General features: G+C 35.5%; 1 protein-coding gene across 11 annotated transcripts in view; it reads left to right on the top strand.

Moving 5' to 3' along the window:
• The window catches only part of LOC128237121 (uncharacterized), an 89,388-nt gene extending 68,056 nt beyond the window's left edge, over positions 1–21,332 (top strand). For 8 of the 11 annotated variants that reach the window (XM_052952348.1, XM_052952345.1, XM_052952353.1 and 5 more), the window contains 11 exons: positions 4,069–4,216; positions 4,980–5,048; positions 6,299–6,700; positions 7,029–7,088; positions 9,188–9,297; positions 9,617–9,656; positions 10,860–10,973; positions 11,560–11,625; positions 14,847–15,158; positions 17,648–17,773; positions 19,435–21,332. In XM_052952348.1, the coding sequence (XP_052808308.1) occupies positions 4,069–4,216; positions 4,980–5,048; positions 6,299–6,700; positions 7,029–7,088; positions 9,188–9,297; positions 9,617–9,656; positions 10,860–10,973; positions 11,560–11,625; positions 14,847–15,158; positions 17,648–17,773; positions 19,435–19,634 (1,647 nt within the window). In that variant the 3' untranslated portion in view covers positions 19,635–21,332. The other 3 variants (XM_052952350.1, XR_008261501.1, XM_052952354.1) reach the window with 3 other exon arrangements.

The raw sequence follows: 21,332 nt of genomic DNA on the forward strand, positions 1-21,332 counted from the left end.
GTAGTTGTATCAACTTTTCTGTACATTTTAGTAATTTCTAGAATGTTTCACAGTCTTGGTACATTAAATCATATATATTAAGTCCCAGTATGTTAAAGTGATATTCACTTAATTTTTTTTTGTATATATATCCCAATGACTTCTCTTACGCATTTTAACAATTTTTATACTTTATATAAGATGATTATAAAATGCATTTTTATCGCAATTACAAAATGCAACAAAGTTGAAAGAATATTCAAATTTTAGCACACGTCAAATTAACATATAGATAACATATACATTGTTATTTGCATATAATATTTCATTTCAAAGCTTAATTATATTCTACTGAAGAAAAGGAAGGTTATAAGACACAATGAATCAGCAGTTTTTCACTTAGTACATAGTATATATTTTTTAATTCCATTGCTTTAGAAACAGGAGCTTAATATTTTTTTATGTTAAATTTCATTTGAAAGTGTTCAGTAATTCTCTAGTTATTATGCCCCCCTTCGAAGAAGAGGGGTATATTGCTTTGCACAGGCATGTCGGTATATCGGTCGGTCGGTCGGTCCGTCAGTAGACCAAAGCTTGTCCGAGTGATAACTCAACAATTCCTGGACGTATGGTCATCAAACTTCACATGAAGGTTGGGCCTGACCAGTAGATGACCCCTATTGATTTTGGGGGTCATCGTGTCAAAAGTCAAGGTCATTGTGACCTTTAATGGTAAAATAATTTTAAAGCTTGTCCGAGTGATAACTCAACAATGCCTGCACCCATGGCCCTCAAACTTGACATGGAGGTTGGGCCTGACCAGAAGATGACCCCTATTGTTTTGGGGGGTCATCTGGCCAAAGGTCAAGGTCACAGTGACCTTGAATGGTAAAAGGTTGTCCGAGTGATAACTTGACAATGCCTGCACCCATGGCCCTCAAACTTGACTTGAGGTTGGGCCTGACCAGTAGCTGACCCCTGTTGTTTTTGGGGCTCATCGGGTCAAAGGTCAAGTTCACAGTGACCTTGAATGGTAAAAGGTTGTCCGAGTGATAACTCAACAATGCCGGCACCCATGGCCCTCATAATTGAATTGGAGGTTGGGCCTGACCAGTAGATGACCCCTATTATTTTTGGGGGTCATCGGGCCAAAGGTCAAGGTCACAGTGACCTTGAATGGTAAAAGGTTGTCCGAGTGATAATTCGACAATGCCTGCACCCATGGCCCTCAAACTTGACTTGGAGGTTTGGCCTGGCCAGAAGATGGTCCCTATTGATTTTAGGGGTGATTGGGCTAAAGGTCAAGGTCACAGTGACCTGGAATGGTAAAAGGTTATCCGAGTGATAACTCGACAATGCCTGCACCCATGGCCCTCAAACTTGACTTGAAGGTTGGGCCTGGCCAGAAGATGGTCCCTATTGATTTTAGGGGTCATTTGGCCAAAGGTCAAGGTCACAGTGACCTTGAATGATAAAAGGTTGTCCGAGTGATAACTCAACAATGCCTGCACCCATGGCCCTTAAACTTGACATGGAGGTTGGGCCTGACCAGTAGATGACCCCTATTGATTTTAGGGGTCAAAGGTCAAGGTCACAGTGACCTTGAAAGCGACTTCGACAATTCCTGGACCTATGGTCATCAAACTTGACATGAAGGTTGGGCCTGCCCAGTAGATGACCCCTATCGACTTTGGGGGTCATCAGGCCAAGGTCAATGTCACAGTAACCTTTAATGCAAAAAAGTTAACAAATCTTCTCCCACTGATATCTCAACAATGCCTGAACCTATGATCATTAAACTTGACATGGATGTTAAGCCTGACCAGTAGATCACCCTTATTGATTTTAGGATTCATAGAACCAAAGGTCAAGGTCACAGTGATCTTGAATGGTAAAAGGTTGTCCGAGTGATAACTCAACAATGCCGGCACCCATGGCCCTCATAATTGAATTGGAGGTTGGGCCTGACCAGTAGATGACCCCTATTATTTTTGGGGGTCATCGGGCCAAAGGTCAAGGTCACAGCGACCTTGAATGGTAAAAGGTTGTCCGAGTGATAATTCGACAATGCCTGCACCCATGGCCCTCATAATTGAATTGGAGGTTGGGCCTGACCAGTAGAAGACCCCTTTTGTTTTTGGGGGTCATCGGGCCAAAGGTCAAGGTCACAGTCACCTTGAATGGTTAAAGGTTTTCCGTGTGATAACTTGACAATGCCTGCACCCATGGCCCTCAAACTTGACTTGGAATTGGGCCTGACCAGTACATGACCCCTTTTGTTTTTGGGGGTCATCTGGCCAAAGGTCAAGGTCACAGTCACCTTGAATGGTAAAAGGTTGTCCGAGTGATAACTCGACAATGCCTGCACCCATGGCCCTCAAACTTGACTTGGAGAATTGGCCTGACCAGGAGATGACCCCTATGATTTTTGGGGGTCATCTGGCCAAAGGTCAAGGTCACAGTGACCTGGAATGGTAAAAGGTTTTCCGAGTGATAACTCGACAATGCCTGCACCCATGGCCCTCAAACTTGACTTGGAGGTTGGGCCTGGCCAGAAGATGGTCCCTATTGATTTTAGGGGTGATTGGGCTAAAGGTCAAGGTCACAGTGACCTGGAATGGTAAAAGGTTATCCGAGTGATAACTCGACAATGCCTGCACCCATGGCCCTCAAACTTGACTTGGAGGTTGGGCCTGGCCAGAAGATGGTCCCTATTGATTTTAGGGGTCATTGGGCCAAAGGTCAAGGTCACAGTGACCTTGAATGATAAAAGGTTGTCCGAGTGATAACTCAACAATGCCTGCACCCATGGCCCTTAAACTTGACATGGAGGTTGGGCCTGACCAGTAGATGACCCCTATTGATTTTAGGGGTCAAAGGTCAAGGTCACAGTGACCTTGAAAGCGACTTCGACAATTCCTGGACCTATGGTCATCAAACTTGACATGAAGGTTGGGCCTGCCCAGTAGATGACCCCTATCGACTTTGGGGGTCATCAGGCCAAGGTCAATGTCACAGTAACCTTTAATGCAAAAAAGTTAACAAATCTTCTCCCACTGATATCTCAACAATGCCTGAACCTATGATCATTAAACTTGACATGGATGTTAAGCCTGACCAGTAGATCACCCTTATTGATTTTAGGATTCATAGAGCCAAAGGTCAAGGTCACAGTGATCTTGAATGGTAAATGGTTGTCCGAGTGATAACTCAACAATGCCTGAACCAATGGCCTTCAAACTTGACTTGGAGTTGCATCTGACTTGTAGATGACCCCTTATGATTTAAGGGGTCATTGGGTCAAAGGTCAAGGTCACTGACCTTGAACGAAAAAAACTTGTCTGTGTGATAACTTGACAATGCCTGCACCCATGGCCCTTGAACTTGACATTTAGGTTTCTGGTGACCAGCTGATGACTCTGGATTTTGAGTTCATAGAGTCAAAGGTCATGGTCATAACACACTTTAATGGTCATAATCTTAAAACTGCCTTAACGGCAACAAATCAGCTGTCATTTCGGTCCATGCATATTTCATTCAATTGTCCATATAATCCTGACAACATGGCGCTCAGGGGGGGGGGGCATAATGTTTGACAAACATCTCTTGTTTCTATAGTGTTAAACCTTTAAAGAGTCTGGTATCTTCTCAGGTACTGTTTGCAAATAGCTACATATCTGCCTCATTTGCATATAATGTGTCAGTGTTCAAATTAGGGATTCCCTTGGGATTTCCCATCCATTACTGTTTTATAGAGCGTCATGTTACCCTCAAGGTTTTATCAAACATTATATGAGACTCTATCATAGTTATATGCATTCTTATATTTATTTCTCTAATTATTTAATCCTAAGTGGCACTGGGACTTTAAATAAAATGAAAAAAATGAATTATATATATCAAGTGTTCACAAATGCTCTGGTATGGTTAGCATTTTGTCAATCCCGATTTCCAATTAATAGTGTCAATTTCTCTGAAATGTCATGGTAAAACTTGATATATATATATTTTTTCAAGTATGGTACTAGTACCAGTACAAACTCACATCAAATCAAACAACTATAATATAAAAGTGCTTTTGTTTAACAGGGCTTTACAAGTATGCAGCCAACCTCAGACCCGAATAACACGGACCGGATGTACCACTTGAACCCGACCACTCAGATACGTGGGATGGGGATGGTGGATGAACCGTACAATGAGATATCTGTACCACCACCTCAGCAGGGCATTAGTGGTAAACCACACAATATTTTTTCTCTAGATCTAAAGGTTAATACTGAGTGTTACTCATTTTATCTCCACCATATTGGTAAGCCAAAATTTCTTTTCATTTCACCTTGCATAAATGAAACGCCTTGGTTTAAGTGCATTTTTTTGTTCTCTGAGAATTGAGGTAATTTGGACAATACATGCCTTATTTAAATATGATTTATATAACATTATGTTTGCCATTATCTGATAGCTTGTTACACCTAATTTTATTCAGTTCAATTGAAAAGACAAAAATGAATATCCAATTCTGATGATATATATCTAGATTAAGTCCATTTGAATGATACTAGATTGAGGCTATGCATGATCTTTACCTTTATCAGTATTCTTTTTTTTGTCTGACAATTATTTCATTTAATATGCTGACTTGGCATTTTATTTAGACATATTGATTGCACCTGTTCAAATTTAAACTAGGTCCAGGCATTTGTACATTCCATTCGTGGCTTTATTTTAAAGAAAACGAATTGAAACAAATATATTTTCATTCCAATAATTGATCTAATGTTTGGTTTTCCAAGAGCAAAGTTTAAATTATTATTTGCTATTTGGTGTATCAAATAACACTCTAGGCTTAAGTTATTGCATTTAAATAGCGCCTTTTATGAGTGTCACATGTCACTAAATAAGTTTGACATGAGTCAAGGATCACAGTATTCATTCCACTGAAACCATTTTAGCAAAACTTATTTCAAACTATCAGCAGTTTAATCTTTCTTTTTCAGTATCTGGAAACCATCCTCCATCATCTATATTTGGTGGTGGACCAGTCGGTGCAGGTGCTTTTACTACAGGTGAGAGGCTTAAACCTGCCTCTACATTTAAATACACCTGGCAATATAGAACCTTTATCAGACACATATCTTTATTCATTAAATAAGAGTTAAACATGACTGTCCTTTTGTGTCCTATTTTTGGAGGCCAGGTATGAAGATCCTATCCTCTGTTTGTATTCTATTTTTAAGTTATTTACTCTGCTATTTCAGAAAGCATTAATAAATAACTTCAGTGTCTGCCTGTTTTTTTGTGACTGCTTTAATTGAGTCTGTTTCTATGAATGATCATTTTGGCAATGATAATGAGTAAAAAGGTATATTTAACCAGAGTTACAGTTGTTTAAAGGAAAAATATTACTCCAAAATCAACAGCAAGAACAAAAAGCATTAGTGTGCCTTTAAATCTTAAAAGTAATCTTACCTGATTTAATTTGCACTTAAACTGCTTTAAAGGGAAAGAAAAGTTGTTGAAAAGTAAACAGTGGACTTCCTCTTTTCCATGAAGTTGTCAAAAGAATTAAGATAAATTGGTATTATTAATGTACTAGGAAGAAAAGTAATCATGTGTGTTTTTATCAGACCTATTAAGTGTCATATTTACAGAGTTTTGACTTCCTTTTTATTGTTATAAGAATTTGAGAAGGAAAAATATACTTAATTAAACATTTACAAACTGTAAGTTATATTAAAGTGACAAGTTGATAATGCCTCTAAAGGCAGACTATGAAGTTTGGTTGTATATTTGTGTTTAGTATTATCATGATACTCAAGGCCTTATTTCTAGAAAAATCTATATAAAGCTGATTTATTGACTCCAGATCATAAATCTTGCACATTTGAAACAGCCAATTCGAAATTATATTTGTTGTAAAATGGACATTATATTATAATTTTCAATCAAATGAAAGAACTATTTGACAATCTTGAACATTAACTTCTATGGGCCTGCTGGACGCCATGAAGGCAGAAGGGCAGAAGGGTGCTATCAAAAAAGGACTGGTGCAGCAAACTTCCATAACTCCTTAGCTATAATATAGAGAAGATCAGACAAGCAATGTTTCAGTTGCACAATCACTATTGATACTCTATAACCTTCAATACAAAATTGAGAAAATTATGTCCAATTGTTGCACATTTAAATATTTAAAATGCGTACCTGAATAATACAATGAATGTTTTCAACTTTTACAGTTTTGCAAATGCTTCAAAATTACCAAAACCTTTTAAGATGACCATCTTTATGATCAAGGAGTATACCATTATTACAGGTCAGCCCCAGAGCATACCAGTCAGTGGACACACTCAGGTCAGCGAACTGCGTAGCTCTTCTGTCCCACTCGTCCAAGGTTTATCAGGCTCCCCAGGGCTCGCCCCTCACCAGGAGGCAAGACCACCCCCACCTTCCACACAGCAGGCACTATCCTACCAGCAGAGGGCCCAGGGATTAGGAGGAGGTTCTGGTTCAGGGGGTGCCCCACCTGACCGGGCTCGTGGTACAGGCTTACCTGGGCTTGACCCAGATCTCACCGCCGGTATACACATTGTAAGCCCACGCCACCCAGACTATAACACCCTCACGGCTAGAATAAACTCTTTCAGTGGATGGCCTTCCCACCTTGATCAGAACCCGAGGATGATGGGAGAGGCCGGATTCTTCTATGTTGGTAGGGGTGAGACAATATATTGTCTGTTTACAATCACTGATCTAACCTGTGGAATGAGTTCCTAATCGTCCTAAGCTATGGCCATGTGGATGTTAAGTGATTTTCAGAAGATAGTTTATTGAACTAAAACTGTTTAAAATCTCTTCCTACATTAAATCTTTTTTGTTTGATATTTCAGACCCTTAACAAATGTATTTTTGGCCTGAGTGTTTTTTTTTTATCACTAATAATGTTGATGCAATTTAAGATGGTAATTATTTTAATTATGTGATGTAATTTTATGATTAAATATATTAAGCCTATATGTTTAATTACTGATATTTACCTTTTCCAGGAGTGGCTGACTTCTGTCGATGTTATGCCTGTGGCGGTGGATTACGCAATTGGCAACCAGGTATACACGTCATGTTCATGTTTGTGGTTTCCTTTCCAAGTAGGGATCTAATTGGTCTAATTTGCGTTATTTCCAGACATTATGTAGACAATTCACTCTTAACATTCTCAAGGGTATTACTAGATATAATCTATAAATAAATGTAACATCATTTTGGTTTCCCAAGGGTGAGGTTTTGGTTGTTCCATGTATTATTTCAAATGACACATAATTAACAAAGGCATAGCATCTATGTTTGGATTAATCACACCTAACATCTAAGGTTTTATTTAGATTTCATTGTACATACATTCCAAACTAATTTCACCTCCGATCTGTCAAGACCCACCTGCCTACTTATAAATGTTTTGCATTTTAGAGGAATAGCAAGTATAACATAGATGAATAATTGTTCAGCTTGCCTGATTTGAAAAAAAAAAGAGTTTTCATGTAATTGTCAACCTTCATGTCATCCTCGACATAGGTGTCATCATCATACACACATTTTAGCTTGGTCTTAAAAAAATACATTATGTGATAATGGTATTCACATTATGTGACATATGGCACATGGCTTTTGTGTGTAGCAAGACCAACCAAATATTTCTGGGTTTTTATTATGTTTTAGTATTGACTTTTGATATTATTTATCAAAGGAGAGAAATGGACAATTGTATCAATACGTTTGTAGGGACTCTGGTTATAGAGTAGGAATAATGTATCAATACGTTTGTGGGGACTCTGGTTATAGAGTAGGAATAATGTATCAATACGTTTGTAGGGACTCTGGTTATAGAGTAGGAATAATGTATCAATACGTTTGTAGGGACTCTGGTTATAGAGTAGGAATAAGGTATCAATACGTTTGTAGGGACTCTGGTTATAGAGTAGGAATAATGTATCAATACGTTTGTAGGGACTCTGGTTATAGAGTAGGAATAATGTATCAATACGTTTGTAGGGACTCTGGTTATAGAGTAGGAATAATGTATCAATACGTTTGTAGGGACTCTGGTTATAGAGTAGGAATATTGTATCAATACGTTTGTAGGGACTCTGGTTATAGAGTAGGAATAATGTATCAATACGTTTGTAGGGACTCTGGTTATAGAGTAGGAATAATGTATCAATATGTTTGTAGGGACTCTGGTTATAGAGTAGGAATAATGTATCAATATGTTTGTAGGGACTCTGGTTATAGAGTAGGAATAATGTATCAATACGTTTGTAGGGACTCTGGTTATAGAGTAGGAATAATGTTCAGAACTGGATGTTCTATCCCAGGATTTTTGTGTCAGATTGATCAAAACCAGACACTTACAGGAGGTCGATTAGAACATGTGGCACATATGCCTTACAATTAAACCACTCATGTCAGACAGACAGAGTAAGAAGTTTCATAGGACAAAAAAGACCGTATTTCCGAATGTATTGAAATTAAGCCTTCACTTTGCATTAACCTGATATTTCGTTAACATATAGTGAGATTATGATGTTTACATTTTGTATATGCACTATTGATTTTGACAATCACAATGCAGTTAAATTTCATAGATAAGGGTTATGAATGAGGTTTTTGAGCAATCTATCATTTGAAATACTTGATTTTTTTAAGTTTATACATCTGATTGCAAGTTCATGATATATATGAAAAGGGATTTTTTTTTAAATCACATGTGCAAATAATATCATAGAGCTACATTTTGGTCTTTAACTAGATCATGATATTATGTTAATTACAGATGATATTACAGATGATATAAAGCTATTATGAAAAGTACTTTATTTGTACTAGATCTATCATACATTATGTTATCAATCAAGTGAATAATGCTGGCCATGTTATTTGGCCATGGATTGTCTTGGAAAGTGATTGTCCAAGGCTGAATGATACAGCCTTAATAGACTACCAAACTAATGATTTTACCAATGATTTAAAGTGTAAAATTGCCCTATTAATGTAAATTTAGTTCTTGGACATTCAATTATTTAACAATATTAATACAAACAAGGCCATTATCCTTAAAAAAGATGAAGGGCTTTATAATATTGAAATTCTTGCATGTATTTAATTGCAGAATCTCACGAAATGTAGCATTTTGAATGGTTTAAAATTGCAGGAGATGACCCAGTTTTGGAACATGCTCGATGGTTTCCACAGTGTGAATACATTATCAAGCTGAAGGGTCAAGCATTTGTCACCGAAATTCAGAGACATGTCTCAAATTTGGTACTTTTTTAGTTTGATTTTCCAAAAAAAGTAGAGGCATTGTTCTAGTCTCGTTGCTGTCTGAGGCAGCATCAAACTTTGGACATAATAACTCAAAAGTTATTTTAGATGGCATGAAGATTGCCATGGCTATGATTGAACTGATCAGGTGACATTTTATGATTTTTTTGTAATATTTCAGTATTTCTCATGATGCACAAATTATTGGCTCGCAAAAAAACAAAACTACCCTAGTATTTGAAGTAACATAAAGGATTTGCACGGTCAATATAAATCAGTCTGATTTGTTATTTGAACATTTTATTATGATATATTTCAGTCGGCTTCAAACAGAACTCCAGCTGAAACTCCAACGCTGTGTAAGTTCACCTGATGTCAGGTTCCCATACCCTTCTTGATCCCTGTGCAGTGGGAAGAACTGTGAATTATGGATAATGAAGCTCAATTTAAAGCTGATGATAAAGCTTAGGAATTAGTTCTTGCATGATATCTGAGATTATGATAATTACTTTGTGCATGTTCAAGTTTCCCATAGTTTAATATTGATTATTCGGCACTCCTGATATTATCTTTTCGTATTAAATGGATAATTTTATAATGGATAGATTTTTTTTGTTTCAATTAAATTCAGTACAAAGGTTGTAATGTGAGATTTGCATTGTAACTAGGCATAACAAAGGCACACCAAAGGACAAAATTGTATCATGTAGAAGTCATACATTATTGATGTTGCATGAAGTATATCTTTGAGCAGAAGGAATAAATCTAAATGTACACAGAAGATCACAATAAAATAATAAGTTGTCCGGTTAGGGCAGTGGTTAAGGCAATCGCTTTTCACCTAGGCGACCTGGGTTTGATTCCCGGCTTGGGCGCATATGAGTTTGGTTAGTGGTCACCAAGCCGCACAAAAGGGTTTTCTCCGGTTATTACAGTTTCCCCAACAAGACTACACTCTCGCACAACATCGTGCCAACGAGAGTGACTTAGTATAAGCTATCATTGCTTTCTTCACAATCGTTGTAAAATATACAATGGTTAAAGTAATAAAATAAAATTATATAAAAAAAATAAGATTAACCCAGAAATTGCTTAAAGGACAATCACCTTTACCAATCATCCATTGTGATACAAGTTTGGCATTGAGAAGTTCATATCATTAAAGAGCATATTGCTTGATATTTTTACCAATTAGATAGTGTTTTTTCCTTAAAGGATCATGATTTTTTCTCTCAGGGTACCGAAATGCACAAGAAAACACTAATGTTATAATTATTTTCAACTTTGATACTGAGAATGCAGCAATGCAGAAAAAAATACAATTAAAGTATAAAAATGTTTTTGGTTTTAGTGGGGAGTGAGCTTATGCCGATTCAAACGGGAAAATAATAACCACAAAACCACTCCCCCACAAGAACATAAGCTTAGGAATGATTTAAACTTTAAGCCTTTTGATTTGCCTGAATTTATTTTATCACACAAAGGCTTATCAGTATTTCTGTTTTGTGCCTATTGATTTTCTTGAAATTATTTTTATTATACACCATTTCTCTCTATTATAGCTGAGAACAACTCTCAAGACCCACTTGACTGTGAGACTGGGCGACAGCTAATGAGCATGGGCTTCCCCCAGGCCCGGACACGGCGCGCCATCAGGGCGCTCAGGAGAACACACGGTAGGTTTGGAAAAAGTTATTTAAGAACTACTAAATTGACAGGTTGGGACTTTGTTCACCTGTTTAATTATTGTAAGACGAACAATATGGTGCCAGATATTTATCTCTAAAATTGTCTGCAGACTTCTATTAACTAAGGAAATGAGTAATTTTGTTGCATAACTGCTTACATTGCATATTCTGTCTGATATATGAATGCAACTATTGCGCTGTATGCCATGCAATAGTACTGTTCCAGTCAATGACAGAACATAGCATGCGTAAGAGCCATTAAGCCTGGATGATGCCAAATTGAAACATGGATCTTGATACTTGTATTGATTCAGAATCTAGAATGGAATTATGAGTCATCAGATTCGTCATTTCTTTGATCAGCAAATACATTGTCATAGCTATGGAATTGTTGAGTTCAGCATAACATTTAATAGAAGCTTTGGTGATGGTCAAAACTTGGTATTCATTTTGAATTTGACACATATAGGCAGACAGCACCATTAAGCTGGTTTTAAATAGAGCATTTCCACTGATGATGTGTTTGATTGAACATAATATCCAACAATAATAAAAATATTTTAAACTGTTAAAGGTCGTGACCCCACACCTGATGAAGTGTTGGACTGGATGTTGGAGGATCATACTGACTCTGAGCCAGGTACGGTCTATAGGAACAAATGATATGTAATCTGGGGCCATGACTGCAAACAAGGCTCAAGTCTGAGTCAGACACAGAAAAGCACTTGAAGTACAGTATATTAAAATCTTTTTTTCCCATTCATTTTGCAAGTGTAAAGGTATGAAGTTGAGCAATTTAAATTAAACTGATGTAATGAAAAACGCTTCAGTGGTGGCTGTATTTAATTTTTATTTGTTTTATAAGTTAGTCATAATGCCAATAGGTAAAATTTGGTGCTAATTATGATCACCTCCACATTGTCAGTATCGAGTATGACCTCCACGATTGGCAACAACTGCATCAAGTCATAGACCCACATAACTTGCATACAAGATTCATGTGAATGCAGTCCCACACTTCCCGAAGAGCAATTGTTAATTCATGAATGTTGCGTGGCTGCTGCGGAATGAGACGTAAACAACGACCGAGGACATCCCTTATGATTGTGTTCTATTGGGTTGCAGTCATGTGTGACAGATGGCCTCGGAGAAGTATCTACGCCGTTAATGTGTAGAAATCTTCTGGTAAGCACGTGCATCGTCTTGCTGTAATATTGACCAAGGGCATTGACGTACCATAGGCACATATACCGGTGCAAACGATCTGGTCAATGTATCTGTGCAGTCAGACAATGAATTTGTGATTGATTTCTGCACATAGAAACCACACAACTTCCACCATAACAGTTATAGTGCGTTGCTTTCATGATGCGGCCTGTATACACACAGTCTTTTGTCCGCCTTGGAGAGACTAAACCGTGATTTATCACTAAATATCACAGAATGCCTTCAACACCCACAATTGTTGACCACCAATTGACGTTGAACTTGACGGTGATGTTCTGTGAGAATCATGCAGTGATACGTCCTCTTCGAGGGAAAGTAAAAATGAAGATTTGCAGTTTTGCCTCGAGTCTGAAAGGGGAATCACAACAAGAATTCACCCTAAACCCTGACAGGAAGCTTGGAATGAAACTGCTGGTCACACCTCAACTAGTACCATTGAGATTGAGTCTTTCAAAAATTTGAGAGCTGCACTTACCTTGATCATCTGGATGCTTGCATCTGTTCATGATGGTCCTTGGGGCATTGAATTGAGCGGCTAAGTGATCGAGATCAGTATTTCATTACATAATGTCTGCAGACAAGATGATTGTGTTTCTGTCTGAGGTTTTCCATACTGAAAACATTTTCTCTATTTTGCATTTGGTTTGAATCTGTTGGAGGTAAGGTACACATTATCAATAATATCTGCTCTTGGTTGTTTTTATTAAGATATTATGTTTCAGGTTAAATCTAGATGTCATTTATCTGCTAGGTGATGATAATCATGTTACGATGATGTAGCATTGAGGAGCACTGATCTATCTGAGACAAAATTTACAATTTTTAGAACATTGAAGAAGATAATCTAGAACAGAATTGGAATTGTAACAGTCAAATACAAATTGGTGTTGCTGAGATCCATTTTATAAGGTCCCTGAAATGTTTACAAATATAAAGCATGAAATTTCAGAACAAGATTAGAAGGTCCTTGAAATACCGTAATGTGTTACTGAGATGTATTTTAGAAGGTCTCTAAAATGCACAAATCCATTTTCATGTATTTGTTGAATAGTTTTGTATTCAGCCCCGCAAAAGAAATTGAGGTGCCCTATAGTAATGGCCCTGTCTGTCTGTATGTCTGTCGTTCCGTTTTTCTGTTCAAAGGTCTGTCCACACTTAAAACTCTTATAAAATATTAACTTCATATTTATACACTTGTTCACAGTAAAAATACACTCAATTATGACAGTAATGTAACTCCAACTTAATAATTGTCAGATATGTGGCCTGACCTGTCTAATTTACCCTAGAAATTTATTCAAGAAAACACTACTTGAAAGGAATTGAATGAAATTTAAAGCATGAATATATGGAAATCAGAACAAGAACCATAACTCTTTGATTCATTGTAATGAAATGATCTCCCTTGATTTGATAAATAAAAAAAGTGCAGTATGTTAAAGAGTAAATGAGAATTGGAGTATAGATGAACAGAAAAATATATGATGTGCACATTTCAAGAACCGTCACTGTGTTGGCAATTGTTCTTTAATTGCCTCCCTTTTGCATAGATGCTATCATTTGAAGGCCCAATCACATCATGTGATGGTTTTTATCTGAATATTAATCAGACTCTTATGTTTATCATGATAATTTTGTGCCAGGTACCATTCAGATAGTATGTACTTAATAATTAAGATTGTATGAGCAGGGGCGTAGCTAAATGCATGTAAAATTTTTACTCCCATAAGACTTGTGTGAGCTGAAAAAGAAAAAAATAGACTTGTGTGAGCTGTCAACATGTGAAGTTATTTTTTAGTTTGGCTTGGAAAAAAGAAAGGATATGCATCCCATGTGCAAGAATAAATTAATGAAAGAAACATTTTCAAGCATTCTGAACACCAACAGGGAGTGAAATTGAAATAAAATATAACCAGTTAAATAAACTATAACCAATTATAAACATTGTATGTAACAGTTGAAGAGTACTTCTTGGACACTTTTTTATTTCAAGATGCCTTGCTGGTTTGTTCAGATATGCACCCCCTAAGCCTTCAATTTCCATTTTGAATTTTGGGATGTAAGAACTTGCCATTTTAGGGTTATTAAAAATTGATGTGTTTGCACTGCCGTACAGGAGTTTGGCTAGGTATGACCCTAAAGGTTATGTGACTATGGATAGATTTACATAGTGATTGTAAGTTAATCTCTTGGAGAATTGTATATGGTGATAAAATATGGGTTATCTGTTGGACTTTGAGAGAATTGCGTCAATACCATGATACATATTAATGAAGCCATGTATGTTATGTGATACAAGCCTATATGATACAAGGAATTGAAGCTATTCTATCAGCAATTATCCAATAATGAGGCCATATGTTACAATATATTATGTAATAATTTTGTTGCAAGATAATGGGACAATTACCATGTGACATTATAGCAGATCATGTGTTGTCCTACTTAAATTTTTGTAATGTCATGTATTTATGGCCATTATCATGTTTGTGTTTTATTACGCATTGTTTTACTTTGTTTGACAGCTGCATGATAATGGTATGGCATGCTATACATTATCATAGTATGTTCAATCACATATTTTGGTCTTGATGTCAATTTGCTTTGTAGTAATTTGCCATTTGGTTATTTCAGAGGACTCAGAAAGTGCGACCCCAGCCGCTATCTTGCAACCTACTAGCTCAATTACCCATTCTTCCACGACCACCACCACTACCTCCAACCTCACAACAGCCCCGACTGGTTCCATCAATGTCACTTCCTCTACCTCATACTTTAGTAGAGGAGCCAGTCAGGAGAATACAAAAAGTGAGGCTACTCCACCCACTGTTACCAATCAAAGGGAGATAAGTCCATCCGGTGGTAAAATAAGGGAGGCTAATACGGGTGAAGGGAAAGATTCGAGGATGGAGGATGATGTACGGGTGGGAAATTCTGATAAACAAGGTAAAGGGGTTACTCCAAATATGTTTTTTTTAATTTTATGTTATGGTGCAATGCTACTTTCAACTCCAAAATATATTAAATATTGTCATAGCCTTGACATTTTTGTAGTCAGCTCGAAGAATATGGACACCTGTTGGCATTTGCTTTCGTGCTTTCATGTTTTTATAACCCGGCAAACAAAGTTCGAAGGGTTGGTGTATTGGGGTCACCAGTTGGTCGGTCAGTTAGCATTAAGTCTGTTAAGCGAACTACTTCCGAAGTTTTAGACATATTGTTCTGGTTCACATGATCATAAGTGCACAAATTACAAGTGCATTACACAATTTCCTTTAATTGCAGACTATCCTTACAAAAGTATTTAATTGAATATATCTGATTGGGACTGTTGATTGAATTCATTCCAAAGTTTATTTTACCCCCGACAAACGAAGTTTGAAGGGGGTATATTGGAGTCACCCTGTGGTCGATTTGTCGGTCGGTCCGTTGCAATTTACCTTGTCCGGAGCATAACTTAAAAACTACTGGATGGAATTGGATTAAACTTCATACACTGGTAGAGCATAATGAGAGGAAGTGCAGTGTACAATAACCATAACTCTATTCTTGCCTATTACTGAGTTATTTCCCTTTGTTACTATTTTTTGTCCGGAGTATAACTTGAAAAGTACTGGATGGATTTGATTGAAACTTAATACAATGGTAAATCACAATGAGAGGAAGTGCAGTGTTCAGGAACAATAACTCTACTTAAGCTCACTACTGAGTTATTGCCCTTTATTTGTTTTTTTTGCTGTCATTTTTTTCCCAGACATTAACTTGCTAACTACTGGATGGAATTTATTAAAACTTAATACAATGGTAAAGCACAATGAGAGGAAGTGCAGTGCACAAGAACCATAACTCTATTTCAGCTAATTACAGAGTTACTGCACTTTGTTACTTTTTTCTTGTCTGAAGCATAACTTGAAAACTATTGGATGGAATTTAATAAAACTTCATACAGTGATAGATCATAATGAGAGGGAGTGCAGTGTACAGGAACCGCAATTCTATTTCAGCTAATTACAGAGTTACTGCCCTTTGTTACTTATTCTTGTCCAGAGCATAACTTGAAAACTATTGGATGGAATTTAATAAAACTTCATACAGTGATAGATCATAATGAGAGGAAGTGAAGTGTACAGGAACTCCAATTCTTTTTCAGCCAATTCCAGAGTTTCTGCCCTTTGTTACTTTTTCTTGTCCGGAGCATAACTTGAAAACTATTGGATGGAATTTAATAAAACTTCATACAGTGATAGATCATAATGAGAGGAAGTGCAGTGTACAGGAACTACAATTCTATTTCAGCTTAATCTCAAAATCAGTTAATTTTGACATCACTGCCTTCAATTCAGTCATATAAGATCATTTGTCTAATTGCTTTAGTAACGCCGTTAGCTTTTAAACATTAATTTTCAAATGTAAATATGAAAAACTGTATTTTGATCCTTAGTCAGCAATCTATAATTGTTTTGTTTCCAGACATTTACACAAAAATTTGCTCATTTCTTGACAAACAATAAAAAGGTGTTAAAACAGTAAATCTGTGAGAGTTCAGCTTTAAGAGGGTTCACATTCTTACACTTTGTACACATGATCAAGTGTTCTTGGTTCTTAAACATTATGTTTTCATCAATTTTTGCTTGAAACTCTGGAAAATACCTTGTTGTTGTTTTTTAAAATTCAAGTCCTTCCCAACTCATATGTTTTCTTTGATCTTGTTGCAAATAGGATTTTATGATTTTCATATTTAATATTTAAATTATTCTGCTTGAATAAATCAAAAGCGTCCTGTGTTAAGGCTACACGCTTGGTTAGTCATTACTTATTACAGCTTTAGTGAACAGTTGCATGTATCTAAAAATAATATAGTCATGTTATATGACATACTTTCTTTTTATAAGAATGGCTCTTGGCCAATTTCTGTCATTTGACTTGAATGACAAATAGATATTGATCTCTGTTTACTCAATCAATACCAATGACATCAATAGAAGGTAATCACATGTATATATTGAAGATAAAATGCATGATGCACTTGGATATCTTTCCTTTAAGATAATTGTATACAATATATTGTATGCCATTACCGGTGTATTAACTATAAATAAGATCTTACATAAGTTGCTATTTAATACCCCAAAAAATGAAACAGTTGTTGGCAAGCTCTATAAATTCCATAACATGAAATTTATATTGAATGGCAACAAATATAAGTTAATCATAGACGCATATGTCGCCAAAAATGAAGATTTTATACATCTTTTATTAATACATTTTTGATAAATATGGTGAAATGACGTTAATGTCAAGATGTATTACACAAGTGAAATATATATATAAAAAATTAACGGTTTTATTACACTCGCACCAAGGAACGTCGAGTGATAATATGGTTAACAAATGCAATCAAACATATCAACAGTTTATTGGTTATCGATTTTCAGAGCCAAAGAATGGTGGTGGCAAGAAGAAAAAGAAAAAGAAGGGTAAGGGAAGTAAATCTAACCAGGAGGTGGAGCCAGGGTTCACAGAAGGGGCCAGTGGAGGACCAGAGGAGGAGGAAAATAATGGTTAGTCTTGGTTTCCTTTTACTTTTTGTGTCGCCAACTCAGGCAACATTTAGGGGTTACTTTTGTCGGTAGTGGCGGTCGCGTTCCGTTTTCACTTGTCCGGGGCATATCGTAAACTGTAAAGTATTAGTGGTATCAACTTGAAACTTCATATGGAGATAGATCTCATTGAGGGCAAGTGCAATGCATAAGAAACGTAACTCTTGCCCTCATATTTTTAGAGTTAATGCCCTTTGTTAATTTTCATGCTTAAAGTTTTGTCCGTGGCATATCTTGTAGAATATAAGAGTTGTCAACTTGAAACTTCATAGCTAGACAGATCTTATTGTGGGCAAATGCAGTGCACAAGAACTGTAACTCTTGCTTTCTAAGTTTTAGAGTAATACTCTAAGTTTTGTCCGGGGCATACCTTAAAGAATATAAGAGGTATCAACTTGAAACTTCATAGCTAGATAGATCACATTGAGGGCAAATGCAATGCACAAGAAAGGTGCAGTGCACAATAACAGTAACTCTTGCTTTCTAAGTTTTAGAGTAATTGCACTTTGTTAGTTTTCACGCTTCAAGTTTTTTACTGGGCATATCTTGAAGAATATAAGAGGTATCAACTTGAAACTTTATAGCTAGATAGATCTCATTGAGGGCAAGTGCAGTGCACAAGAACAGTAACTCTTGCATCTTTATGTTTAGAGTCATTGCCCTTTGTTAAATTTCAAGCTTAAATTTTGTCAGGGGCATATATCGTAAACTTTAAGAGGTTTCAACCTAAAACTTAATAGGTAGATTGATCTCATTTGGGGCAAGTGCAGTGTACAAGAACTGTAACTATTGCTTCCATATTTTTAGAGATATTGCCCTTTGTTAATTTTCGTTGCTTATTTTGTCTGGCTGAATGTTCTTACCTTCAGTTCAAAACCACCTAGACTTGAAAAGTAAATGGCAACATCATTGTCTATAAATGAATAAAACGCCAATCTAACAGCTATAATTGCGACTGTAATAACTCGAGGAGTTCTAGTTAGACTGAAATAAAATCATACATAATTAATTATATTGCTATATATACATCAAGTTAGTTATATAAGACCGTAATAGAATATAATTTATATATATTTTTTTTACAATTATGATATCAAAGAGTAAAACATTATATTAAATAATTGTCCTGAGATTTGTTACAGAATTATTTTTTTTTTGTGCCTATCTGGTGTAAAGTCCCTTTAAGAAAAGTACAAGTATTTTAACTGAAGTTTAAGCTTTTAAAATATAACTTGACTTAAACAGTTTAGACTGCCTTAAAAATGCTTTTTCATTATTATCTTATCTGTTTATGGAAGAAAAAGAGTTCAGGTATTGTCATAGCCTTGGTGTTGTCGGTGTCACCATTGTTGTGCAGAACTTTAATCAAAAACTGGTATACATGTGGCCAGAGAAAGAATGAATATGTATAGCATGGCAGATAACTCTGTTTGTGATTGCTCCACAGTGCTCTTGTTTTGTAGATCTTTTAGTAAATTCAAATTTGCTAGGCTCCATGAAGCATTTTACTATCCTGTGAAATAAATTGTTGAATTTGAGGAAAATATGAAATTTTAGGATATTTTTTATAAATTATTACATGATTTTAAAGTTTCAAATTAAAACAAAAAAATACTTTTCAGATAATGGAACACAGATACGACAGGAGAACGAAAAGCTTCGAGAAATGCAAACATGTAAGATATGTATGGAACGACAGGTGAACACCACACTGCTGCCCTGTGGGCACTTGGTCAGTTGTGACCGTTGCGCCAGTAGGCTTGCGAAATGTCCAATATGTCGAACTAAAATAAAAGGGTCTGTTAAAACCTTCATGACTTGATGATCAAAAAGCTTAAAAGGAACCATTAAGGAACCAATTAACGATTAATCAAGATAAGTATTGATTCGGTCGGGTTGGAAGTTGAGGCAATGTGCTTTTCCCATTCAAGATTTGAGGGAGGAGAGAAAAATACGCTGATAACCAAGATGGAGACTTTATACAGTATAGTGTAAAGCTAGGATTGACATTTCCTTAATTGAGCTTGTAAAGGGCAGAAGAGATGCAACAGGCTAGCAATCAACAATGATTTCAGACGATAAAAATTGTTGATTATAGATGGGAAAAGTTGAAATGAAAAAGTATTGAAGATTCATTTGTTGACATTGTCTTAAAATAAGCTAATGTTCAGGAGCATTATACAAGCATTTGCATCCATTAATATCAAAGAAACATAATTTACATAGAAATTAAAATCTAAAAACACTTTCACTAAAATATTACCACCATGTATACTCCATGTAAATTTACATAGACTTTATATTCAATCATAGATGTCAAGTTTGATTAGTATCGATATTTAGAATGAGATATGGACTGGGTATTTTATTTATAAGACTGAACTAGATGTCAACCATCTTAAACAGAACAAGATGTTTTGAATCACTGGATGAAAAAAGTAAAACCTATGGATGTTTGGAATGGGGTTTAATTTGTATATTGTACAATGATACTATATAAAAAAGGCAAGACAACCAAAACCAATTATGTAAAATATCAGTGATAAAAGGAAAACACATTTACCTTAACAGAATCAGGAAAATTCAGAAAGTATTCACATTTGATATACAAAATACCCCAAGAAATAAAAAAAAAATAAAAAATAAAAAAAATACTCAACTTGTTAACTTCATTGTCTTAGAAAAAGATTAGAAACATTAAAATACTATATATAACCATGTCATTGAAAAAATGCAAAACGATACAAAAAACTCAATCTGTTGAATTGTTTTGTTGAGAAAATAGTATTGAAATATTTGTGCAAAACATTTATTATAATCTATATAAGACATGAAGGTGATGAATATAGGATATTCGGTTTTTGTAAGTAGCTATGGATGTTTAAACATGTATATATATCTAACTTAGATATTAATATCATGTTATTTTTTAAAGGAAGCTTTATGTATATGTATATGTTTAAAGGCAAATATTGTTGAAGCCTTTTCTCTTTCTTATTCTAGTTCACATGCACTGTAAATATCACACCTGTAAAACTTGCTGATGCTGTACATGTAAAAACATGGAAGTTCAATGCAAGAGTTATTTGCCTAATTATGATATAATATAATTTTTCATCAATGCTTTGTTTTTCTATTAATGAATACACAATTATATGTGTAGGGTTTGCAGATTGTCATTTTAATGTGAACTTAAAAAAGTAAAAAAATATGAAAAATCATAAAAACACCAAAAAATGTTATTTCAGTTATATTGAAATAAGAAAAAAAAAGTTCAGCATATTCATTCTTAAGTTTGGATGTATTTATAGAATATCTGGTTTACTGTATGTATGAATATCACCAATCATTGAATTTACCTTTTCTTGCCACATTGTTAATGTGATTGTATATGTTATTTGTCTTATTATAGGAATGGGATAAATAGTTTGTTTTCAATTAAAGTTAGTTTCTGTATTTAAATTGTCCCAAACTCATTTTGCATTTGTGTATACATCATTTTCCTTAGTTCACTTTTAAA

The sequence above is a fragment of the Mya arenaria genome, chromosome 6 (genome assembly GCF_026914265.1).
Source record: "Mya arenaria isolate MELC-2E11 chromosome 6, ASM2691426v1".
Lineage (NCBI taxonomy): Eukaryota > Metazoa > Mollusca > Bivalvia > Myida > Myidae > Mya > Mya arenaria.